Raw genomic sequence first — 25,976 nt, forward strand, 5'->3', positions numbered from 1 at the left:
CTGGTGCAGAGCGCAACAGGGAAGGCAGTTCTTGGGGGGGGGGAGCAGAATGGCTGGTGTTACAGCACTGCTGCACGAGCTGTTTCTGGGCTCAATTCAAGGTGTTAGCTTGTTAGATTTAAAGCCCTCCAGGGGGGCATGGGTCCAGATTACTTGAGGAACTATCTCACTTCAACGGGACTGGCCCGCCCCACTCATGCCAGCAGAGGAAGCATCCTGCGGGCCAGTCTGGGAATTTCAGCTGGAGGAGTCGGGGGGGGGGGGAACCAGGAGAAGAGCCTTCTCTGCTGTAGCTCCTGAGATCCGCTCCCATCCTCCTGAGCTTCCGGAAGGGCCTGAAGAGCTGGCTCTGCCAGGGTGGAGCTCAAAGTGGGGGAGCTTCCCACTTGGTCTGGTTGATGAATGAAGAGAAAATCCCCCTCCTTCCCCCACCCTAGGCATGCTGTTCCCTCCTTCCCCATCTGTTACTTGCAACCGCAGTTGGATTGTAATTCTATTTTTTTATTGTTTTAGAATTATTTGTCTTACATGGTTTTATTGGTTTTACTATTGTAAGATGCCCAGAGTTGCTTCAAAGCAAGATGGGTGGCAAATGAATTTAACAAATAAATAAATAAGTGAGTGGAGGGGGGTCCTTTGTGGATGTCAGCCAGCAACTCGGAGAGGCAGAATCCTGTTCAGGTGGGTTGGTCTTGTGCCTGACCCAAGCGCCCAGATTTCCCTGCTTTGAGTCGGTGGTAGGGCTGGATGTAAGCTACTTGGGAGCTTTCAGTGCCTCTGAGCAGTCAGCAGATCCTGGCTAAATCAGAGAGCCAGAGGCAAAATCCTAGAGTTTAAACCCAGATGCCCAGACGGCTGCAGAGCGTTGGCATCTCTGCGCACTGGAGGGCCAGCCGGCTTCTCTCTGGTCTCCTCCCCCTTCACGCTTCCTTCCTAAGAGCAGATGCCACTGGGCCACTCCGCACCCACGGAGCCACTCTGATTCTGGCCTGCCTGAGGCTCTGATTCCTTCCGAGTCTCTTGCGTGTGGCCCTCTGAGCCCTGCGGCCTCTGCTTCCTTGCAGGTCTTCCTGAAGATTGCAGAGGTCGCTGGGAGAGCTTTGTGGAGGAGACTCTGGTGGAAGCCAACCGAAGGAACACTGTGGATTTGGTGAGACGGTCTGGTCTTCTGTCATTTTGAACCGGGGTTGGTGGTGGAGCTGAGGAAATATAATGGAAGCTGCCCCAAGAGGTGGTGAGAGAAGGAAGAGGTGGCCCAAAGGGCCGCTGGAGTTCATCTGTGGTTTCTCCTCTGTGCAGGTGACAGCCCACCACCTGCACTCCTCCAGCGAAGACGAGGAGGCCAAGGCCGCCTTCCCCAACGAAGTCTCTCTCCAGCAGGTAGCTTTTTCTGGGATGGCATGCTCCCTTGGCCAGCTCCCTTTGTTTAGGTGGCTAGCTTCTTAGGCCATTCCAGGGCGGCCCTAGTTAAATGTCAGTTAATGGCTTTGTGAAGAGCTAGCAGGGTCAGGATCAGGAGGAATGCTGTTGCGCAGGAGATGGTCAGCGGCTTCATGGAAGGTTTAGTGAGTCAGTTCGTGTGTGGAAGGTAAAAGATTGGGGGGGGGCAGAGAGAGACAGAGACAGGTGGACTAGGGGGCTCATATTGGGCCCTTTGGGATCCACCAAAGCTCGGATATGACTCCTGCAGACCTGCAGAGGCTGCCCCTGCATCATAATTTTAATGGAGGCAAAATGGCATCATAATTTCCCCTGCCTATTCAAGGTCACTTGCAGCCTTTTGAAGAAGAAGAAGAAGGGGTGAAATTGTGCTGAGCTGGTGAGGTTCTCCCATTTGCTGGGGACGGGTTGCCTTGGGCTGAGCCTAGACAAGTGCAACCTTTGGAAGCAGGTGGTGCACCTTACTTTAGGCTTGACCCATGGATGGATTTTTGGTGGTTGATTGGTGCCTCTTTGAGGAAGGGCACAGCTGCCTCAAAAAGGGGTGGGGCAGATTATAAAATCTCCCCTTTATGGGGGAGATTTTAGAGAAGATGGGGCTCCCATCCTGGGTGAAGCAGATTATCTGGATCCCCCCTTCTGGTCAGGATTCTGTCCTGGGCACAGGAGGGAGACCACATCGGTCCCTCTGGAGGTGGCAGGGACTCATCCCACAGAAATGACAGCTACTTCAGCAAGAATATCCCACTGCTCTAATTTTGTTTATTTGCTTTCTTATTTATTATTTGTGTCCTGCCTTTAATTATCCACCTCTGTGTGATGCAGCCCTCAGAGGCCCCCCACCCCTCTGCTGTGCCAGCCTTTAGGAGTGCTTGGGATGCCCATTTGTGCATAGTACATGGGGGGGGGGGGGGTTGGATGTCCACCAAAGGATTCTATTAGGTCTGGATAGAAGGGCCCAAATGTGTTCTGACCAGACCCATCGCCTATCTCTGTGATTTCACAGAGGGCTGTTCTGCACCGCAAATCGGTCACCGGTTTTCCTCCTTCTGTCTCAGGCATTCTCCGAGTACCAGGTTCAGCAGATGACAGCCATTTTCATGGATCAGTTTGGCTTTAATGACGAAGAATTTGCCGATCAGGATGACAACATCAAGTAAGTCTCTTCCCCCCCCCCCCCCCGACCAAGATACTCCTCCTGAGCTTCCTTGATCCCATCAGGAGAGCTCCCTTCGGCCCCTTCTCTGCCTCTTACTCTTATCGGGGTCATCCGGCCCTCTCACAAGTTTCTGGGCTTTTTGTATCTTGCTGACAAACAGCAACTCTGTGCTGCTCATTGGGAGACTCAGATAGCTATTTCTGCCTTGTAAGGCGTCATCAGTGAGCCACACCCTCTTCTCAAGTATCCTCCCTGTAAAGGTACAATGTTTCTTTTTCTTTTTCGTAGGCTTTTATGTGCATATTCTTTCTAGCCAGGTTTTACCTACGTAAGGTAAGATGTTCTGCAGCCCTGGTTCTGTGAAATCTCATTCACAAGTTGCCCAGAAACTTCTCCACTTGGAAAATGGCGAGTTCCCCATCTTTGGAGGATCTGCATAGAGGCTGGTTGGGTGTGACTTAATTGGTTTTCTTGCACTTCAGAGGAAGTGGAAGTAGGAGATTGCTATGGGCTCTTCCACCTTCACAATCCGTGGGGCTTCCTTCCTCGTCACAGGTTTCTCACGGGCATTTCTGGAAACAGCCCCTCATGGCCTTTTTTCCCATCTATTCCAGTGCCCCTTTTGACCGGATCGCAGAGATAAACTTCAGCATTGATGTAGATGATGACAGTGTAAGTAGTCCAGCACACCAGCAACTCGGGGATTGCAAATGCTGCATGAGAGGCATGAAAGCAGCACTGAACCATTTTAAGACCCCTTCAACTCCAGGGAAGGTGCTGTGAAGCAGCAGCCTGGAGGTCGTGCGGAAAGGCCTATGGCACACTTGCCTCATGGTGCTCCCTGTTTGCGTCCCTTCTGTTCCCGAGGGGTTGCGTGTGCTTCCTTTCCTCTGTGGATCCAGAAGTGAGAAAGCCCATCCCCCCCACCCCGCCTTGTAGAGTGGTGGAAGCAGTGGCATATTATTAATCCTGCTCAGAATGGGGGGCTCCTTGTCTGAGCCCGCTTGCTCAGGATTGTTCATAAACAAACAAAGCAGGCCCAACCTCTGGAGGTGACTCTGGGCAGCGCGCAGCAAAAGATGCCAAGGTTAAACAGGGAAGAGTGCTCTCTTCTTCTGTGCAGGGCCTTAAAGGGGAGAGCTAGCCAAAGTTCTCGAAAACCGCCTTGAATACCTGCCAGGTTGCTCTTTGCACGCCTGGCCTCTTCAAATGATTCTCAAAAGTGAATACAGATAGCCCTCAACTTTCGGTCAGCAACCACTCCAAGTTATTATGATAGTCCTGGACAAATGGTGTCAGGGTGAGTTCCAGCCCCTCCCAGCACCCTCGCTGTCAGGTGATGGTGCCCATTCACACGTGCGACCAAGTATCACATGATGATCACCATTTGCAAGCTTCCTCGCTGCTTCCAGCTGCCTGCCTGGGACATGCAGCTTCCCCCCGCTGACTTTGGTTGTGAGGAGCTGGCAATAGATTGCCTCACTTGTCAGCTCTGGGATTCAGTTTCCAATGGCAACTGGGACCGTTTTATAATCCCGCTGCTTAGTGATCAAAATCTATCACATTTCAACATCACCCTTGTCACCTAAGTGGCTCTGGATGGTTTACAATAAAAAAAGTTACTATAATATAAAAGCCTCAGTAAGAACAAGTTAAAAACACAATTTAAAAAGTTAAAAGAGTTATGATATTAAAACTTGAAAGAATTCAAACGTTTAGAAGATAGAACATCCTCATAACACCAGCCAACACCAAGGTTGCTTGCTCCTTCCTCTCTGGGCCCCCCATGCAAGTCAGCAGAGTGGGGTCTTCAAACTTCTGAAGGGACAGAAGAGTGGCGGGGCGGAGGGGAGGGTCACCTCTCAGGGTGAAGTGTTCATGGGCAGGGGGAACAGCAGAGAAGGCTGTCTTCCCGGACCACCCTGCCAGTCGAAACATACCTGATGGGGAGGGACAGAACAATGTAATTGGGTTGAGATGCTTCCCTCAGGTTATCTGGTCCCATGCTGTGAAGGGTTTTAAAGGTGACGCCTTGGTTAATGAATTGGACCCGAAAGCAAACTGGCACCCAGTGCAGCTTGTGTGGCAGAGGTCTTTATATCCTTTGGGACACCAAAGACGGCTGGTGCCATGCCATTCTGCACCAGTTGCAGCTTCTGGATAACTCTTCAAGGGTCACCCTTGTAGACCTCCTCCCACCAATCCATGTGGAAAATGACCCAGAGTATGAGCGGCTGAAGGAAGGGCTTCCCAATCCAGGAAAGGGCATAACTGTCACACAAGATGAAGTTGTGGAAAGGCCCTCCTAGCCACGACTGCCCTGTCCTCTTTGAGCAGGAGTCTTGAGTCCAAGAGGACCGCCTCTCCAATTGTGCGCTGGATGTGTAAATTACAGGTGGTCCCGTTTACAGTCCCAAAGACCCCGGCCACTTCCTTGAGTCCAACAAGATCAGGCTGTTAGTGGGTAAAAATAGTCTGCAGGCGTCTCCTGTGGACCTGCTGGAGCCACTCTTAGTCTCCAGTCGAGAGCAGATCTGAGCGGTTTTGTCCAACAGGTGCACTGAAAATTCTTCGGTGCAGCCCTGAAGGTAAACTTTATAGAGTCCCCTTTATCGGAAAGAGAACAGAAGATGCTAAATGGGGCTGTCAGGCAGCACTGGACTTAGCAAAAGCAGAGAAAGGTCCGACGTTTTGGCTGCTCATCCTGCCGCGAAACCGATGATCAATTGGTTTCATCCCTCCTCTTTCTCCGGGGAGGCTTTAGGCGTCTCCTGGCCATTTTCAGCTCTCCTGGAAACCAGGGGGAGCAATGGGAGAAGAGAGGCAGCACGGGTGCAGTCCTCTCCAGGACCTCCAGCACCTCCCTGTCCCAGGCTGGGTCTGCTCCCAGTTGCCAGCAAAGGAAAGATCTCCTGGGCTGAGCTAGTGTTCGTCTCTGCTCTAGGCCAGCGCATCCCTCTTTGAAACCTGCTGCAGTGAACGCATCCAGCAATTTGATGACAGCGAGGAGGAGGAAGAGGAGGAGGAGGATATTTGGGAGGAGAACGACACAAACTACACAGCCCAAGCCAAGTCAAGGTCACGGTAAGATGAAAGCTGGAGATGGCCCCTTACCAGCTGGAAGAAGAGGGTGCATTTAGGTCTAGGGTGGGTTTGCTTGTTTAGCAAAGCTAGAGACTGGCCATCTCACTGCAGCAACTCTGGGTGGTGATACAATCTAAAACATAAAAGCCATGTAAAAAAGATTGCATTTCACTAAAAGGCAGTTATAACAAGGCTAGAATAATTAAAGGTTAAAAAAACGGTGGGGAAGGGACCTTGAAGGCCCTAACAAGCCCCACGAGAGTCAGCAGAACCAGGTCTGGGAGAGCGGGGGAGGGGCACACCACTGGAGGCGGGATATTCCACAGGGTGGGTGAGTGGGGGCAGAGAAGAGAAGCTCTGCAGCACCCATCCCCTGCCTGATTGAGTGAGACAAGCCAATGAGTGTTTTTTAAATGTAAATCAAATAAATACTATGAGATGGTTTGGTCATATAAAGGGAATGAATGAAAACTGCAATTTTTTGAAGAAAAATAAGCTGGTCAAGAGGAAAGAGAAGACCAAGAAGGTTCTGATTGGGAGAAGTTGAATGGGATCCTAAGAAAGAAGATGTGGGAAATGTAATGTTGTTTTAAACTGCTTAGAGTCACTTATCTTAGGCAGGGCAGGCAGGCTCCCTTGCCCCAATATAGAGGAGTTCATGCCCATTTCTGCCCTCTGGGGCAAACCTTGAATGGATTTTAAGGGAACAACAGGCAAAGTTGAACTCTGCCAAAAAAAAAGCTTCCTTGGATGCCTCTGCTGCTCAGCTGCCCACCTTCCAACTGTGGAGCTCTGCAGATGCTGCCATCATCCTGCCTCTCTCTGCAGCTTCTGAACTGGGAGGAGAGAGACCATGCTTCTCTTTCCTCCCCCCTGCCCCCCCCCCCCCAGTTGCTTTGGCAGATCTGTGGGTTGAAAACTCAAGAACTCCTAGCCATGCTTGTCAATAGAATAGAATGGAATAGAATAGAAGAGTTGAAAGGAATCTTGGAGGTCTTCTAGTCCAACCCCCTGCTCAGGCTGAGAACCCTATACCATTTCAGACAAATGACAGTCCATTCTCTTCTTAAAAACTTCCAGTGTTGGAACATTCACAACTTCTACAGGCAAGACGTTCCACTGATTAATTGTTCTGTCAGGAAATTCCTCCTTAGTTCTAAGTTGCTTCTCTCCTTGATTAGTTTCCATCCGTAGCTTCTTGTCCTGCCCTCAGGGGCTTTGGAGAATAGTTTTGACTCCCTCTTCTTTGTGGCAGCCCCTGCAATATGGGAACACTGCTATTATGTCACCTCTAGTCCAGAGGTGGTATTCAACCAGTTCAGATCGATTCGCCCGAACCGGTAGTGGAAATCGCGGATGGGCCCGCTCCAAGTCGTGCTATTTAGACAGGTTTTTCAGGCCAGGCACATGCGCGGAAGGTGCATGTGGCAGCAAAGCGCATGCGTGGAAGGCCGGGTGCATGTGTCGATGGGGCGTGTGTGAGTGAAGTGAGCGGGTGGGTGCGCTTACATTTCCAAAGCGGTAGGGAAAGTAAGTGAATCCCATCGCTGCCCTAGTCCTTTTCTTTATGAAACTAGGCATACCCAATTCCAGCAATTCCAGTTCTTTAGGTTTTAGCTTCCAGTCCTCTAATCACCTTTGTTGCTCTTCTTTGCACTTTTTCTAGAGTCGCCACATCGTTTTTACATTGTAGTGACCAAAAATGGATGCAGGATTCCAAATGTGGCCTTATTTTGGGGAGTTCCCCACCTACCCCTTCATCCAAATCATTGATGAAGATGTTGAAGAATACTGGGCCTAAAACAGAGCCTTGGGGCACCCCACTGCATACTTCTCTCCATGTAGATGCAGTTCCATTGAGGACTTCACACCTGTGCAGTTCCTTATTATCCTTTTGTTTCCGGGTCATTTTAGCTTTGGAGGACTTCATTCTGTAGAAGGTTCAGGCAAAGGTAGCCTAGAAAACGGGGAACATGATGGCTGCATGGACTCTGGGGAAGAGGAGGCTGAGAAGGGGACAGCTGCCCATTCTGAGGACCCCTGGAAGGCAGAAAACCAGGCCACGGATCCCTCTTCTGAAGGTAATGAGATTTGGGGGACCGTAGCCAGATCTCGGGGGCATTTGCTACACATTCAAAATGGCTACACCCCGCAGATCCTTACTGTGGCTGTACAGAATTCTTATTTCTCAGGGCTGCCAGGTTGAAGGCTTTTGAGAGTGGGACCCCAGAACTATCGACTGTCAATCAAAGCAAGATCCCCCACCTGCCTTCATTCAGTTCCTCTGAATTCGCCAAACATGGCCGCCTGCTTATTGTACCTGGATGGGAGACGGGTTGACACTGGTGCGTGGGGTTTGTGCGCACAGGGCCACCCCAGGCCCTTGACGGAGATGTCTGCCCCTTGCAGTCCCAAGATGGGAGCCATGGCCTCCAGAGGGTTTGTTTGCACTTGCCTGCCCGTTCACCATGGAAGCTGCTTTCCCCACTTTCTCAGTGATCCCTAGCAGTTAGTGCCCCTGGAGTGTTGTGGTTGTCCAACCTTCCTTTACAAACTTCAGAAAACTGGAAATCCATTTCTGCCAGCTTGAAGCCTGGATTTAAGCTTAATTGTGAGGCGCTTTCTAAGAAAGAGTGAAGACAAGAGCTATCAAAACAAGCATGGAATTTTCAAGATCCTAGAATGCTTTTCCAAAAGGCAACTGGACTTTCATGTTTTTTTTCTTTGAAAATGTTTAGCTTCTCATCCAAGAAGAACTGAAGAAGCTTCTTGGATGAGAAGCGAAACATCTTCAAGGAGAGAAACCAAGAACATCCAGTTGCCTTTTGGAAAAGCACCTTTGTGACCAGCATGATCTGGATGATGGAGAATCTCCACGACATTTAGCCGTGCCCTTTGCAATGAACACCCTTCAAATGATTTATTTTATTTTATTTTTATTTTATTTTATTTTATTTTATTTTATTTTATTTTATTTCTATACCGCCCTTCTCCTGCGGGACTCAGGGCAGTGTACAGCCAAGATAAAACATTGCATATAAAATTTAAAAACAATTTAAAAACAATTAAATAATTTTGGCCCAAGATATTAAAAACCACCCAATTAAAACCGAATTCAATTAAAACTGAGAGGATGGGATCAAGCCAGCCCGGCTAGATGGAATAGGTATGTTTTCAGGGCCTGACGAAAAGTCTGGAGGTCTGATATCGTGCGTATCTCAGGGGGTAGGTCATTCCAGAGGGCGGGTGCTGCAACAGAGAAGGCTCTCCCCCTGGGGGTCGCCAGCCGACACTGTCTGGCTGACGGCACCCTGAGGAGGCCCTCTCTGTGCGAGCGAACCAGTCGGTGGGAGGCTATTGGCGGCAGAAGGCGGTCTCGCAGATACCCCAGCCCTAAGCCATGGAGCACTTTAAAGTTGGTTACCAACACCTTGAAGCGCACCCAGAAGACCACAGGAAGCCAGTGCAGCTCGCACAGGAGAGGTGTCATGTGAGCGCCCCGTCACTCCCATAATCCCCCGCGCGGCCGCATTCTGGACTAACTGTAGCCTCCGAGTGCACCCCAAGGGGAGCCCCATGTAGAGAGCATTGCAGTAGTCCAGGCGGGAAGTGACGAGTGCTTGAGTGACCGTGCGTAGGGAGTCCCGATCCAGAAAGGGGCGCAACTGGCGTATCAGGCGAACCTGATAAAAAGCCCCCCTGGCCACGGCCGTCATGTGCTCTTCTAAAGACAGCCATGCATCCAGGAGGACGCCTATGTTGCGAGCCCTCTCCATAGGGGCCAGTGATTTGCCCGCAATAGCCAGTGATGGCACCAGCTGGCTATATCGGGACACCGGAAGCCACAGCCACTTGGTCTTGGAAGGGTTGAGTCGGAGCCTGTTTCTCCCCATCCAGACCCGCACAGCCTCCAGGCAGCGAGACATCACATCAAGGGCATCGTTGGGATGGTCCGGGGTGGAGATGTACAGCTGAGTGTCATCAGCATACTGATGATACTTCACCCCGAAACCACGGATGATCTCACCCAGTGGCTTCACATAAATGTTGAACAGAAGGGGCGAGAGGACCGACCCCTGTGGCACCCCACATATAAGGCGCCTCGGGGTCGACCGCTGCCCCCCTGTCAACACAGATTGCGACCGGTCGGAGAGGTAGGAGGAGAACCACCGCAGAACGGTGCCCTCCACCCCCAGCCCCTTCAACCGGCGCAACATGATACCATGGTCGATGGTATCAAAAGCCGTTGAGAGATCTAACAGGACCAGGATAGAGGAGCAACCCCTATCCCGAGCCCTCCAGAGATCATCCTCCAACGCGACCAATGCCGTTTCCGTGCTGTGCCCAGGTTGGAAGCCGGACTGGAGCGGGTCTAGATAGACAGCTTCATCCAGGTACCGGGGAAGCTGCCGCGCCACCACACTCTCAACAACCTTCGCAACAAAGCGAAGGTTGGAGACTGTACGATAGTTAGCCAATACAGCCGGATCCAGAGAGGGCTTCTTGAGGAGGGGCCTCACCACTGCTTCTTTCAAAGCAGCCGGCAGGACCCCCTCACTCAAAGAAGCGTTAACAATCCTCTGGAGCCAGCCTCGTGTAACCTCCCGGGAAGCCAGTACCAACCAGGAGGGACACGGGTCCAATAAACATGTGGTCGCGTTCAGCTGTCCCAGGATCCTGTCCACGTCCTCAGGAGCCACAGGATCGAACTCCTCCCAGATAACACTCTCAAGACCTGCCTCAGTCATCCCGTCTGGACTTACCCAATCAGAGGCCAGGCCTTCCCGAATCTGAGCGATCTTGTCATACAGATACTGCACAAAATTCTCAGCTCGACCCTGCAAGGGATCATCCTGCGCCTCCAGATGGAGGAGGGAGCAGGTCACCCTAAACAGGGTGGCTGGGCGATTATCTGATGACGCGTTAAGAGTGGCAAAATAACTAGATTTCGTCACTTTTATCGCCACTAGGTAGGTCTTAATATGAGACCTCACCAGTGTTCGGTCGGATTCGGAGCGGCTGGTCCTCCAACTACTCTCCAGGCGTCTTTTCCGGCGCTTCAACTCCCTCAGCTCCTCGGAGAACCAAGGAGCTAGGTGAGTTCGGTGCCGGGTCAGAGGCCGCAAAGTCACGACGCGGTCCAAAGCCCCAGCGGCCACACTATCCCAGGCGGCCACCAGGTCTTCAGCCGAGTCATGAGCCAGAGTCTCAGGAAATGGCCCAAGCTCCATCTGGAACCTATCAGGATCCATCAGGCGCCTGGGACGGAACCACCTGGTCGGCTCCGCCTCCCTGCAGCGGGGTGTAGCAGTTAGAAAGTCCAGTCGAAGGAGCGAGTGGTCAGACCATGACAAGGGTTCGATGACTATATCCCCTGTATCAAGGCCACTCGACCACTGACCAGAGACAAAAACTAAGTCCAGAGTGTGTCCACCTGTGTGAGTAGGGTCATGAATTAACTGAGTAAGGTCCATGGCCGTCATGGAAGCTATGAACTCTCGAGCCACCTCAGACGTTTTGCCGACAGATGGCAGGTTGAAATCCCCCATGACTAGAAGTCTGGGGGTACCAACGGCCACCTCAGCTATGACGTTGAGCAGCTCGAGCAGGGCATTGCCACGCGGCAGGGACCCAGGTACGTGATCAACAAGCCCATCTGTACTCCACGACCCCACTTCACAAAAAGGGACTCACATCCGGCTATCTGTATCCTATATGAGGGGGGCTTTATTTACCATGGACCTGGCATTGCACAACAGCAGCCGAAGGCTCGGGCCCTGAGAGTCTGAACAGCCTGGGGTGCGAGAAGGGCTATGGGGACCAGGGCGCGCCACCGCTCGAAGATAGTGAGTGTGTGCCCCCACCACATGATGCGGCCCCCTGCTCCCGCCATATCTGCCCCTCCCACTCAACACATTGATAGAGAAGCCCTCGACAGAATGGACTCTGATGTCCCCCTTACCCCCGGAATTCGCACCCTCCGTGGCCCCACTGACAGTTGGACCGGACCCCTCCCCCCGTGGGTTAACCCCCAAAACCACACAACCCTCCCGCCCCTTAAAATCCCTTAAAAATCTTTCAAAAAGTTTCCCTAAAAAACCCCTCAATCCCCTTTTTGCAACATAATTCTGCAATGATGCAGAATTATGAATGGTTTTCAAGGCATTTGTTATGAATCTTAAGAAACTTGGTGTGTAAAACACATCCAGCTGACTTCTTACGCCCCCTGGCCTCACCATTGAACTCACAATCTTTGCCCGTCCCTTGTTGACAATCACCCAGATGTGGCTGCTGCCGTCCTCTGAGGTAAGCATCGAGGCCCTTGGCCAGAGTCTTGGGAGCCAGGCAGAGGGTCACATCCTGGCCAAAGAGCATCCTGAGGGATGGGATTCAGCCGGCACCAGGGAGTGCATGAACTAAGCAGCCAAAGAGGCTGCGCAGAACAACGAAGGATGAAGAGTGAGGCAAGAGGTCTGGAAAGGACACTGGCTGGCCTCCCATATTCCAGATTGGGGGAGAGGTCTTATCCCTGTCTGTGTTTGAGCGTTTGAAAGTAGCCAGAGAAATGCCCTAGATGCAGTTGAGTACTTGTGAACCTCGTCTTCCTCCTTCTCCTCCTCCTCCCTCTCGCTTGAGAGCTGCTGGGTCTGTGGGATGGGCAGAGCCCCAGCCCCTCATCCGAAGGCAGCCTTTGTTCTGCACTGGGCGGAGGGGTGGGGATCCTTTCTGGCAACTGAGCTCTCCTGGGCTGCCCGATGGAGTCGCTGCCCACTGCGGCCCCTGCATGGCAGCACTGTGGCCTTTGTGTCTTGTAGGGTCTGGGTGGAGGATGGCCGCTGAGCCCGTGAAGTCCAAACCTCCGGCCTCTTGGGTGGCCACAGACATCGGGTCCAGCGTGTGGGATTCCGTAACGCCCGGCACGAAGGCTCCCGAAGAGCGAGGCTGGGCCAAGTTCCCGGACTTCCAACCCTTTTGCTGGTAAGCGGCCAGGAGGATACCCGGCCACACCCGCTTGGCAGGCCCAGAAGGCTCAGGTCGGGAAGGTCTGCCAGGCGCAGAGGGTTGTTCCCTGGAAGGAATTCAGGGGTGCTCCAAAACTGAGGAGGGGATACGGTGTGGAGGCCCCTCCGTCCTTCTTTGTGCCAGTCTAGATGGGGCATCGTATTCTGAAACGTTGGGCGGCTCTGGGTGTTAGCTAAGACATGGCACCTTCAGGGCCAATCCTGGTAGGGGGATCTATTTCGTGGGAACAGTTCTGAAACTCTGGAAGCAGCTAGAAGGCAGATCCTGGCTTCCTTCGGATCCTCTTGGGGTAAACCTTTCGGTTGCTTTTCTTGTGAAAGTGTCCAAAGGATTACATTGGGGCAGCTGCTGATTCAAAGGAAGGGTGAGCCAATGTGTACCCCCCTCGCAATGCCTCCTCTTTTCCAGCCTTCGCCTCTCCCAGCTACCCCGTGGTTTTCTCTCCCCTCCCTCTGGGCATTTCCCTCAGTTCAGGGGGGATCAAGCGCAGTCTTGGGGGCTGCATTTCAGCAGCTGTTCAGTCTAGTGTTTTAGTCACACTAGATGCTGTTTTAGGACCTCTTTCCAGAGCACGACACCATAGTCTCTTGAGACTGAAGGATGCCAATGATAAGGCAAGGGAAGAAGCGTGAACCAGCATGTCTTGCCACCCGTGGGCTCTCCTTTCCTCTCTGGGTGGGGCAGGTGAGGGCAGCTGGGGCAAAGAGAGGAGGGGGCTGAAGAAGTGGAAGTAGGCAAAGCCCCATTGCCCTCGCTGGGGGCTTCCCGATAAAGACCCCTAGCCGAGGGCCTAGGCAGCCGTCTCGAGTCTTCCCTTTGAATGACTGCCCTGTGAGCAGTGCAGGCAGAGATTTTGTCTCTCACTTGTGGCAAAAGAACCGCGGGAGGCAGTGGGGGAGGAGGCATTTTGTTCTCCAAGGCTGCCCAGAGTGCCTCACCTGGAGCTGCTGCAGGGTTGTGGCCCGGGGGCCGTGCGCAGGGCCAGAAACACTTGGCCCGAGCGAGAGACCGGCTTTTCCCTTCCAGCTCCGAAGCGGCTCCCAGGTGTAGCTCCCCTGTGGATAATGATTCCGAGGGAAGTGCCGGGCAGAGCCAGGACGAGAACTGTAAGTGGCCACTGTCCCCTACTTTCGTCACTCCAACAAGGGAGGGAAGGGAAATTCTGCAGGCCTTTGGGGGGAGGGGCGGTAGTCAGGTTTACCTTGTGCCGGGAGTCTCTCTTTCTGAAGGGAAAGGCCATACCTTCCTGGGAGTTCTGCTGGAAAGACCCACCCACCCCCCTCCCTTCCCACCGCCAGCTTTGCCCGCTGGCCAGCCTGCCTGCCTCCCTTTCTCCCCTGGCCCTGTTGCCTGTTGCAGGAGGCAAGGAACCTACCTGAGCTATAATAGCCCTTTGCCTTCACCAGTTGGCAGCTCAGGAATTTGGGCTATATTTTGGAACACTGGTGTAGATTTAATCAAGGTGTGGCAGAAATTTAGACCTCTGCCAGTATCTCCCAGGAAAGGTTATTGAGTGGAAAGAAAATGGCTTGAAAAGAAGGCCAAGGCATTAGAGGTGAGACTTAGCCCGGGGTTCCCTGTCATTGGGCACCGGGCTTGCCTCGGCCCCACCGAGACAGCTCCCTTACGGCTGCTGACACGGCTGGCCCTGCCATATCTCTCTGATGCTCAAGCGCTCCAGTTTCTTAGGAGGTTTTGAGTTTGTCAGCTGGCAAACGGGTCTCCCTCATTTTAAGGCGACGCACGAAAGAGCTGACCCTGGGCACATGCGGCCTGGTGCGCTGACCTGCGGGAGAAAGGCTTGCATGATGGGGCATTGCGTGCTTCTCCTTGTACAGCAAACGCTGCCTCCCCTTGCTCCTGGAACGTCTGCGTGGCACGGAAAGCACCCTTGGTTGCTTCAGACAGCAGCTCCTCTGGCGACTCAGACAGCGAGGAAGAGGAAGAGGCGGCCAGTGTGGTCACAGAAACCATCAGCACAGGTTCAGGCCAGGAAACCGTCCTGCTGACTGTGGACACTAAGAACGAAAAGGCCCTCTTCATCAGGTGCGGAAGTGGTTAGCTGGGGACGAATGCCCAAAGACCCCCCTCTGGATGCCTGGGCAGTGGCACAGAGAAGCCTGGGAGGGCGGGTGTAGGAAAGCCCTCCAAAGCAGGAGAAGGGAAGGGTGCCATCCGTGGGTCTCACCTGGCGCCAGAAGCTCACTTACAGGCAAAGCCTCGTTGTGGCTTTGCCTGTAAGTTGAACGAACGATGTCGCCCAGCAGCCTCAATGCTCTTAAAAGTCATTTGTGACCCTTGAAGCACTTGGGAACTTAATTTTTTCCCCTTGCGTTTCATAAATAAATTATCTGCAACTAGTAGAAGATGCTAATACTCTTATCAGGTCCAGAGTGGAGGTGGAACCCCAGGAGGATATGGAAAAGCCCCTACCCCCCACCCCAGTCTAATTTCCCTTTCATCCTTCCTCTCCACCCGAAGCGTTGCCATGGCAGCCTCAATCCCTTCCTGTTTCTCAGATGTGGGTGTGAGGGGGCATCCCTGAAGAAGAATTGTAAGCAATCAGGCCAGAGTTTTTGGGGGTTGGGGGGAGGGTAGAGGCTAGTAAATGTCTTTGCTTCTCATGGCCCCTAAAAATTGAATGGGCTTCCGTGTAGAACTAGTTCATGTTCTGAGTTTTCTGGCAAGAATAGACCTGGCCCTGCTCTGATGTCCTTGGTCAAGAGGGGTTGTAGGCAGCCTCTGGACCAGCCCAGGCGGGGCTGGTAGCATCACCCAGCAAGGAGGGAGGGAAAACACCCCGTTGGGTCCCCCTCAGAAGATCCTCCCTCCCTCCCTGGCATCAAGTAAATGACAGCAAACCATTATCCAGGGATATGTTGAAGGTTCCCCCCCCACCTCCGAGATTTTGGCCAGATCTGTTTGTAAAGTCACTGGCCGCAAGGCAGGTGACCAGGACAAGAGGCTGCTTCTCTAGGGATGGTCCTGGAGTGCGCCCACCCTCCCCCATCTTGGCTCCCCCCAACTGAATTTAGCTGCGATGCGGGGGAGAAATGGAGGCCCCGAAGTCTGCCTTCCTGAGCTGAATCTCAAGGCACCGTCTGGAGCCAGTCACTTCAGCAAGTGAGGGATGCCCAGTCCCCATCTGGCACCTCCTCTAAAGATCAGCAAGGGACCAGGTAAAGCCAAAGCAGACAAGTGACTATCCCCCGCCCCGCCCCACCTGATGGCTCTTGTGAGAATTAGTTTCCCACCAGCTTTTTAGAAAGTTAGGAGGTCTCAAGGCATCCAAATTGCTTGGCGCCATGAATGGGCCATGACACCCACCTTATGCTGTCTCTTCCTCAGAACATACAGCAATGGGGGCAGGATCGGGGGTCTCTGGAGCAATGAAGAGTGGCTCCCCACTGGCTGTCCTTTCTCCCATCTTTGTATGTATTTATTTTTAGTAATCAAATCTGCACGCTGCCTGTCTCACTACAGTAGTGACTCTGGGCAAACGGCCTTGGCTCCTCCCTGGCAGATGCCTCTGTTGGGGAGTGTAATAAATAAGGACTGTCAACATCCGGAGGTCAGACAAATAAAAACGCCATCAGGCGGCAGAGCTCAAGCGATCAGAGTGCTCCTCGCAGGGTCGTCCTCACTACCTCAGATCCCAAAGGAACTTTTACTGAAGCTCAGTGTATCTGGATGGAAGGAACTCGGACAGAGGATGAGCAAACTGCGAAAGAGCCCGGCATTCACAGCGGACGCTGGTCTTAATGGTGCTTGGTTCTGGGTCAAAGGCACGATGGCCATCAGAAAGCTGCTGGGGCTGAAGAACTGCCCCATAGACTCCAAATCCAAGACAGCGCGGCCCCAGCATATGTTCAGAGGGGGCAGGTTTTGAACAAGAGAGCCCTTAGCTGAGCTGCACCTGAAAACCAAGGGAAAAAAGGAAGCGACACCTTTAACCGATAAATGTAGGGCAAAGTGAGCGGAACCTTAGGCTGAGCTTGCTTTCATCTGTGAGCAAAACCCTGGGACCAACGAAAGCAGAGACCCTCTGGGGGGGGAAAGGCCCGAGAAGCCGCTGCCCTGTGGGTGGGAGGCTAACACAGGCTTTGCCTATGCCCATGGAAGGACCCGTTTATCGCCCAAAGTCCTAAAGGCTGCTTGGTCTGGCCGTAGTGCAGGATTCTCACCAGGCTTACTTCATTCCATCGACTGGTCTCAAAAGTGACCAAAGGAGACCAATCGACCTGCTCTGGCTGGTCACAAGAGGCAAGAAATTCTTTCAGGTTTCTATTCCATATTCTTCATGGTTTCAAAGAGGAACATGATATGATGCCCGATCCTGAATCAGAAGTGAGCGTGCGACACCAGATGGGGATCTGAGATCCATTCTAGGATGCTTCCAGGAAAAAGAGCTGGCCTCAGTGGTTAAATGCTCCTCCAATCCACCCTACTGGACATTCCTAATGTTTCCAAATCAGGACTCTCGTAGTTGAAGATTCTTCCATTCTGTCAATTCTCAAACTATTCATGAAGATGATGGTGCTTAGGGCAGTTCATCTTGGATCCTAGGGAATCTATCTGCACCCCTACTAGAGGACCCATTAAGCCAACACTCGTGGAACAAGTAAGGAAGAAGGACAATAGCCCTGCGAGGTAGACTTCTGTGGACTTGGGTTGCTTGAGGAACGCAAAGGCATTCTTCAACCCACACATAGGCCCCACCTTGGGGCCATTCCAGATGTGGGAAGTGGCCTGGTCTCCATGCAGCTCTTGTCAGAATTCCAGACCAGACCCTCGGACCCCCTGATACTCACCCAGTCTCCGCCCCAAAAGCTTTGGCCTCTTGCTTAGTACTTTACAAATATCTCTGACAGATGATCATCCAGCCTGTTTGAAGATATCCAGTGAAGAACTTTGAGATTTTTATTTTTACATTTTTATCCCACTTCCATGTCCCCACCCAGCTACTACTCAAGACCACAAACATCCCAATATGTCTCCCTCCTCCTATTTTCCCCACAACAACCGCCCTGTGAGGTGAGCTGTCACCAAGCTGGCTATCTAAGGCAGAAATAGAAGTCTTCCTCTCCTGGTTTCTGGGCCAGCACCTTGACCACTACATCAAACTGGCTCTCCTCATCTAAGGTCATCTCCACCAACACATTGCAACATAGATATTCTTTCTTCCCGTGAAAGGAAAACATGCAGCAGGCACAGCAGGTGGGTCCCCTTCATCCATTCTGAAAATGGCAGGGCTTCCGTTGGTGTTCATGGACTGATAGCCTCCTTCACCGCCTATCCTAGACTTTTGATTGCTGATCCCTGGGCTAGTTGCCGCTTGAGTGCCTTTTGGCAGATGCTTCTCCCCTGTTGTGTCCCGCCAGCGTATCTGGCAGCAGATTTGGACAGTGAGGAGGTTGGGGAGGAACATGGGCCAATCCTGGAGTCTGGGGAAGGCTCTGGTGAGGGCTCTGCGTCGGAGGCAGAGAGGGAGCCAGAGCCATATGCCAGTTATCAGCTGTCTGGAGTCAGACATCAGTTAGGCAATCAAACAGCTGGAGCCTGTTCCCAGTTTGCGCATGTGCAGAGTTGCCAGATGAAGGGAACAGCTAAAGAACAAGGGTCAACTTGGGAGTAAGGTCACAGGTGGACGATGAATGGCCTCTCCCAGAGGGAATAAAAGAGGAGCAAAAGGGGAGTGGAGTTTGCAGGAGGCAATTAGTTCATTACTGCATTCTTGCCAAGTATTGCGGCGTCTGAAAGATATCGGCCTGGCCACTTTCCAAGCCTGATAAAGGTTGGTAATTGTGAACTATCTTGAAAGACTGTGGGAGAGGAAATACTTTGCTGGAGAGGAATTCACTGTCAATTAAATGAAAGGGGTTTATTGGGACGAGGACTCGGCTTCGTGCTGCTGGGGAAACCTAGCTCAGAACATACCCTTCTGGAGCTCAATAACCTCGGATTTCCTGAGTTCAATGACCTAGATTTACCTTATGAGCCTCCTAAGGAGCCTCCTCACCAGTGAAAGACTCTTGGGGGTTTTTCCCAAGAACTGGGACCTGTGCTTCTTTGACCTGGTCCATGCCAATGTGAGGAGGGTAGGCACGGGGTCTGGGCCAAGCACCCAACAGAGTCTGAGGGAAGCAGAAGGCCCACCAAAAGTCCTAGAACTGAGCAGCATAATCGCTCCGGCTGCGTGTCAAGATGTCCTAAGACCTCAGATCCTCATAAGCCTACATCAGGAGGAAGCAGGACGCACCTCAAGGGAGCCGATGAAGGAAGAAGGCAGGCTGTTGTGCTGGGCCAAGCAAAACGTAACCAGTCTAGGGAACCACGGCATGGTTGGATTGGCTTCCGCTCTTCTCAAGAGACTGGACGTTTGGGAGACCAGCAGTGAAGCTCACAACCCAGACCGGTTGGAAGGTGAAACCACATCCAGTTTCCCAACCTATGGAGCAGAGAACCACCTCTGGTGCTCAGTGCTCAGCGCCACCTGGCTGCAAGATGTCCTCCTACCTTTTCCCCTTTTTCACCCATCTCCAGGTTCCTGAGACTCCTGCAAGGACAGGGAGTGAACCTGATTCTGATAGTATCTAATTCCCTCAGATGTTTCTTGCTTGGACCAGCCAACCTATTGGCATCCAGGCCAGGCAGCTTCTTGGCTTCCCCAGAGCCGCTCAGCCAGGAGAGATTCAGCCACCAGATCTCAGCCGGTTACGGCCAAAGGAGTCTTGCGCCCACACTGCCAGCCTTCTGAGGTGCTTTCACCACACGCATAAGTGAGTTATTTGGCTAGGTTTCTGCTGATGGGCCAAAAGGAGAAGAATGATGCGAGGATACGCCTCTCCCGTCTCAGGTTCCGGCCTTCGGATGGGAGGAACTTGACAAGGCGCAACACCCAGGTGGGTCCCCAAATAAGTGCAAGGTTCCCTTTCTTCAGGCCCAGTGCTTGGAGCCACCTGAATTAACAGACTGTAACCCTGGCTGGGATTTTTGTTCTTTCAGTATCTAAGGTTCTGTTTTTCCCCTGCAAACAAGCATTAAAACTTCCTTCCCACAATTCACTTCCTTGGTTTGCCAGCCGATTTCAACCTAGGAACAGTCCCACAACCGCCTCTTGGGCAAAGGCTTGTGCCTGCCCTCTGTCTTCCATGCTAAGGTGACGAAAACAATTGCCCTGCTGCCTGTCTGAGCAGATTGACCCACCCTGGATGTTAGGCCAGCCGTTAAGCTGCCCTTGGGCAGGATGGAGGAATTGGGGCCTTCTGATCACCCTTCAGGGTCAGTTGCGATCTCCAGGAGGTTAAAGCTTGCACCAGGGAAGTGCGACCGTCGGCAGCACAGCTGCTTCAGCTGATGGGAACCCCAGCACCCCAGGAAGAGAGCTGTGGGGCTGCCGTGTGGGTCACAGAACCGCCCTTTAGAAAACGGTCCAAGTTTAATGCTCAGGCGAGACGGCAGCACATTGACCCTGGAGGAGCCTGGGCTCGGCTGACCAAGACATCTTCCCTTGCCTCAGAGGCCCTGATCCTGGTGCGGGAGGGGAGCCTCTTGGACTCTTCTCAGGCTTTCTGTCCCCAGAGCAAGCCTTTCCAGCTCCTCCTTCCAGACTGGGGGAAGGAGATGCCGCTGTCACCTCCAGAAGTGCCATCAGAGCATCCGGAGCAGGGATGAAATGTAAAATTTGTTACTACTGGTTCTGTGGGCGTGGCATGGTGGTGGTGGGTAATGTGACTGGATGGGTGTGGCCAACTTTTTTTTTGGTAACATATCAAAGCATTTTTTCTACAACCTCTTCAGCCAAAGAGGTTGCAAAAAAATGCTTTGAAAAGCCTCTCTGACGATCCCAGCTGAGTTGCCTGATTGTCAGAGAGGCTTTTCAAAGCATTTTTTTCTGCAGCCTCTTTCGCCAAAGAAGTGGTAAAAAAATGCTTTGAAAAGCGTCTGATGATCCCAGCTGAGCCGCGCGATCATCAGAGGCATTTTTTTTTTACTTTTAAAAGCATTTTTTCATCGGAAGAGGTTGTAGAAAAAATGCTTTTAAAAGTAAAAAGTAAAAAAAAACAAAAAAAAAACTGATGATCGTGTGGCTCAGCTGGGCGTGGTGGTGGTGGGGGCACAGGGATTTTTGTTACCCGTTCTCCACCCGCCAACATCGCTACAGGATTGGGCGATCCGGTCCGAACCGGGAGCATTTCACCTCTGATCCAGCGTTTCATCCGGGCAAGGAATCGCTTAAAGAGGAGGCGCCCCTCTGGCACTTCCTCTTGTGGCTGAAATTCTCCCCCGGGAAAATTGCCTTTGGATGGTGACCAGGAACCCTCCCAGGAGAAAGGAGGGCTGTCCCTCGCCTCCCCCACCCACCCCCTTTCTTTGTGTATCGACCTCCTCCTCCTCCTTGAGAGCTGTGTAAACAAAAAGGACCATATTGGAGTGAGCCATCCTGGGGAATGGTGTAGGAGGCCTGTTGTTTTACTTGGGTGGCATTAAGCCTCCTTTGCTGAAGTAGCCCTTGAGTGGGACTTTGAGAAGATCCTCCAGACGCAAGGCTCTGGAGTTGCGGGGACACGTTTTAGGGGAACCCCGCGTGGCAGGGCTTTGATGCGGCATTTGTGCAGCCATCGCATCCTCCCAGTCAGTACTGTGTCTGCTGTGGGAAGAACCTGCCACCCTGCCATGCCTTGGCTGAGGTGAGAGGGCTGAACTGCCCCTGTGGGTCTTTGGAGTTGCCTTCTGTGCCTGCTTCTTACTGTCACTGCATGGCATCCAGACGCACACATGCCTGCCTGCCTGCCCGCCCACCTGCCCACATACACTCCTTAGCCAGCTGGCTTCTCTTGCCTCCCCCCCACCCTCGCTGGAAGAACGCCTGCCTCTGATACCCCCTTTTGACTTCAGCTCTTGGCTCTCCCAGGAGCAGTCTTGAACGGAGCGTCTGTGGAGATTCTCCATCATCCAGGTCATGGTTGTCCTAAAGGGGCTTTTTCAAGAGGCAACTGGACTATCTTTGTTTTTTCCTTGGAGGCGTTTCGCTTCTCATCCAAGAAGCTTCCTCAGGCTCAGTTTGGATGAGAGCAGAAGAAGCTTCCTGGATGAGAAGTGAAACGTCTTCAAAGAAAAGCCCCTTTGGCACAGATCACTCCTTGCTCTGCAAAACTCTAGTATTCGTAGTATTTCCCCTCCTTTCTGGGCTGTCTTCTCCTTCCCTCCCCTGCAGAATTTACTTCAAAGGCCTGTAAATCAGCTTTGTAAGGTGCAGCCATCTCTTGTTAGGAGTCCCTCCTGGTATAAATGCAACCCATGGTTTCCATTGTGTTGTATGTGTCTCCCCCCCCCCAATCTAGACCCTTGTTAGTTTCTGCTCTTCCTCCCTGAGCCTCTTCAACAGGGAGGCATGAAGGAAGAGCCACCGGTGCGTCAGTGCTTCCTGGCCCTTGTAGGCACCCAAGGTTGGCTCTGGCGGGGTCATCCTTCCTTCTCGATGAGTGGGAAGTCCGTTCCCCTTTCTCCTGGATCAGTCTGGGGGGGGGAGCGATGCCCATCTAGCGAGAGTGGAGGGTGTTCCCTTTCTTTCTTCCTGGGTTGCTGGTCTGGCTGTGTTGTCTCTTCAGGTAAGGATGTAAGTCTTCTCTCCTGCCCTAGCCTTCACCTGTCATGGTCCAGCCTTTAGCTTCTCGCAGTGGCCAATCACAGTTGATTCTGCAGGATTGTCATGGTTGATGGACAGCAGGAAGTGGGGCTCTCTCCCATCGCCTTCCTAGTTCCTCTGCAGTTGGCCTTAGGAAGCAGGCAGAGAGTTGTCCTCCTTGAATTTTTCAGTGGGTTGACCTGAGTTTGCAGGCCCTGGTAGCCCTGGTGTCCCCTCCCCCGCTTCACCAGGAGCTCATGAGGAAGGACCAAGTTTGTTTCTCCAGTAGGGTGGTTTGGGGCAATAGTTGGCCCTTTAACCAGCTTCGGTTCTTCTCACCCAGCAGTAACAACTCTGTGACCGTTGACAAGCTGGCGAGTCCTCTGACAGGCGAAGCCACCCCGGCACTTGACATCCTTCCACATTCTGCTGCTGCAGCTGTCACACCGGAGGCCAAGAGGGACAGCAGGTGAGGGCAGGAGCCAGTACTGTTTAAAGCCAGGCGCTTGACTGCTTGCAGGCTGTCGCTGGGGATGGAGGCTGGACCCGCATCTGAGTGGGGCTGCTCTTTCAGTTACAGGTGGGGCAGGGCAGGGCAAGGCAAGGCAAGGCAAGGACTTTCTGCCATTTCAGTTCATCTCCTGGCACAGGATGGTTCCTTTGGCAGCTGCCCATCGGCCCTTCTGGTGGGTCTTGTCTTCAGACTTGCAGTAGGCCCAAAGTTGCTTGGCAAGCGTAGCTCTTGCAGGTCCGGTGATGGGACCAGGGGGTGCTGGTGGAGCCAGACGGTTAGGATTACTGTCGAAGCAGAAAGTTCTTCGGACTGAGAGAATTGGGAAAGGCAAACAGAGGAGCCTATGCTGCTCCAGATAATAGGTGCTTGTCACCTGCACATGGACAAGAAAATCGCAGTTGTTTTGGGGCCAGAGACGACAGTGTGTCGTCTTGAGTACAAATATATCTGTGCAACATCCCTTCCACAAATGATATACATTAAACAATTATACCTTGTGTAACTCTTCATTTCCTTCATAACGTATCTTCCAGTACAAATACAATAACATTAAGCGTAGTTATTCTCATCATATAAAATAAAAGAAATAGAAGAAGACAATAAGAATAGAAAATATATTAAAATAGAGAGATAAGAATAAAACGGCACCAGGGAGCTTCTGAAGGGCACTGCCAAGCACCTGGCGGTCAGTACCTGGCGGGTAGCTTCTCCCTGCTTCTCAGAGTGACCTGCTTCCACACACGGGCACACCCGGCGAGGCATCCCTGGGACCGAGAGAGACCCTCCCTGAATTGAAGTCTTGAGTGGTGGCAGGATGTGATGGCCAGCCAGGTGAATTTCAGGCAGGGCTCGGTTGTCCTCGTCCCCCAGCCCCCCAGCCAGGATCTGGTAATACACGGAGGGTCAGCGCCTCGTGTAGCTTCTGCGCTGTTGTGTTTCAGTACATGTGACAAAAGTTCTGGTTTTGTCTTGGGTCAAAGAGTTGCTCTTCCGCACAAAGAGAAACTGAGCCGGGCCAAAGTATCGCTCGTTCTGAAGCGGTGGGACTTAGCAATGAGACCGTTTTCTTGAAGAGGGGAGGCTTGGTCTGGGCTCCCTGGGGTTTTGCTCAGAAGGACCAAGCCTGATCTCCAGGGGCTGTGAGGGGAGACTTGGTGGCTACTCCTGCCAGCCCAGAAAGGACCCGGGCTTCCCCCTCCGGGTTCTGGCCAGCTGGCGGCTTTTGTTGTCAAGGCCGCAAGGAAACAAGCTCTCCTTTCCTTTCTTTCAGGAGGCACCAGGAAGGTGGGAATCCAGCTACCAGGATGATTTGGACCGATGGAGAAAAGCCACCTTTGCAGCAGCTGTTAACCTCTCTCTCTCCCCCCCCCTCCCACTTTTCTGCAGGAATGAGGAGCCCCACCCGGGAGCAGAGGCCCCACTGAAAGGCCCAGCTTGACATGGGACGGCTCGGAAAGTGCCTGACTGCAGCTGGGCTGCCCACGTGTCCATTTTAATCAAGGCTGCCTTTGAAGAGAACAGAGAGTAGAGAGCAGGTCCCTCTTCAGCTGTGGCTTGAGTGCAGCATGTGCTCCTCTTCCTCCAGCCCCTCCCCCTCCCCCAGCTCCATCCAGCCACAATTGACCTACCCCGGTGCCCATTCTTGGCTCGGCTCTGGCAGGCAGAAGGGATGGACGGACGGGCCGTGATCTCCCAGACTTGCATCCGGGACCCTCTGCTCCAGGAAAGCACTGGATTAGCCCAGTGATGTTGGGAAGAAGCTGGTGCTGGAACTTCCCTGCCAGCTTTTTATCAAGCAATAACGCCTTATCAGGAACGCGGCTGCTACATGAGAAGGTTTGGGGAGGGGAGTAACGGGCAGCTGGTGTCCTGAAGGACAGAATTTCTTGCCGCTCTTGGGAGGAAGGCACGCCAGTGAAGGGACTTAAGTCAACCAGCATCACCCCTGGGAACAAAGGTGACCTTGCAAGGAACAAGGTCCTGGAGTGTTTCTGGGGTGGGGTGGTCTCTGGAGACTTCCCTTTCACGTACAGTTTGAGTTTTCCTTTGGTTTGTTTAATTTTGAAAAAATTTTAATAGAAGCCAGAACGGCAACACTTTGCACTTTGGATCTCATGCCAACCTTGAAAGTTGGAAGAGACATTTGAGGAAGCGATGCCAGTATGGCCTGGCAATGCCTGAGGAGCATGAGCCGTGCCCTAGATGAGATGTGGACTCCAGGGCAGCCAGAAAGGCTCTGTGGGGCAGGGGCAGTCTCCCCTTCCCCCCCCCCCCCAGCATAATGATGGGTGGCTGAGCTGCTGCAGAATTGAGACTGTGATGTTGGCCCTGAGCTATTGGATAAAACTGGCTCCTTTGTGCCCCTCCTGGTGTTTCCAGGCTCCATGCAACCATCTGCTCCTTGCCAAACCTCAGTGGGACTTACTGATGCTCAGCAGTGGCATGGGTGGCAGAATCAGATACTTCGGAATTGAAAGCTTTCCTGGAGTGGGTGAAGAAAACAAGCTTAAATCTGGCACGGTTACAGTACACCCCCCCAACAAACACTGCTGTTTTTTTAAAAAAACTCACAATGTGTTGTCCCATGTTTTTTGCAAATTAAAAGGGTTGGCCAGAGGCCTTTGAGGAACAAGGTCAGCCCACTTTTCTCCCGCTGGTGAACTGTGTGGTTTGTGGTCAGGGAATTGGTGGGCGGAGGCCATGTCCTAGGCGTGTCATTTAATGGGGTGTAAATTAATTTTTTTTTTCTTTTCAGTGAGGGGTTCTAAAAATATGTGTTGTTACACCAAGAATTCAAATCATCTGTTATTTTTGCAATTGCACAACGTTAAGCTTTGAATAGCAAATCCACATCTGATCATATAACCCACAAAAGTATTTTGTAACCCAAATACTGTTAACTTTATCTTCTCAAAATTACACTTTGTGTTACAAAAAAATAAGGATTTTTTCTACATGAATCTTAACTAGCTAACCAAAAAAATAATCCATGAAATCAAAAACTAACAGAAAGCAATTATCTGAGTTACAAAAATGTTTCAGCGAGTTTCATCCAGTCGTGTTTTGATTCATTCGACATCAACCACCAACTTGCTTCTTGGCCTCATGTTGCTCCTGTGTCTACACTC

The 25,976-nt window shown here is 52.3% G+C and overlaps 1 protein-coding gene across 7 annotated transcripts in view; it reads left to right on the top strand.

Moving 5' to 3' along the window:
* PPP6R2 (protein phosphatase 6 regulatory subunit 2) overlaps positions 1 to 25,500 on the top strand; it is a 54,994-nt gene extending 29,494 nt beyond the window's left edge. For 2 of the 7 annotated variants that reach the window (XM_070947757.1, XM_070947758.1), the window contains exons 14-24: positions 1,065 to 1,150; positions 1,300 to 1,380; positions 2,499 to 2,596; positions 3,214 to 3,271; positions 5,544 to 5,683; positions 7,598 to 7,764; positions 12,499 to 12,661; positions 13,733 to 13,812; positions 14,545 to 14,752; positions 22,678 to 22,803; positions 24,235 to 25,500. In XM_070947757.1, the coding sequence (XP_070803858.1) occupies positions 1,065 to 1,150; positions 1,300 to 1,380; positions 2,499 to 2,596; positions 3,214 to 3,271; positions 5,544 to 5,683; positions 7,598 to 7,764; positions 12,499 to 12,661; positions 13,733 to 13,812; positions 14,545 to 14,752; positions 22,678 to 22,803; positions 24,235 to 24,286 (1,259 nt within the window). In that variant the 3' untranslated portion in view covers positions 24,287 to 25,500. Of the gene's footprint in view, positions 1 to 1,064; positions 1,151 to 1,299; positions 1,381 to 2,498; positions 2,597 to 3,213; positions 3,272 to 5,543; positions 5,684 to 7,597; positions 7,765 to 12,498; positions 12,662 to 13,732; positions 13,813 to 14,544; positions 14,753 to 22,677; positions 22,804 to 24,234 lie in introns of those variants that run through there. The other 5 variants (XM_070947759.1, XM_070947762.1, XM_070947763.1 and 2 more) reach the window with 5 other exon arrangements.
* The last annotated feature ends 476 nt before the right edge of the window (positions 25,501 to 25,976 follow it).

The sequence above is a fragment of the Pituophis catenifer genome, unplaced genomic scaffold, assembly GCF_029215685.1.
Source record: "Pituophis catenifer annectens isolate HBS135680 unplaced genomic scaffold, rPitCat1.0.hap2 SCAF_7, whole genome shotgun sequence".
Lineage (NCBI taxonomy): Eukaryota > Metazoa > Chordata > Lepidosauria > Squamata > Colubridae > Pituophis > Pituophis catenifer.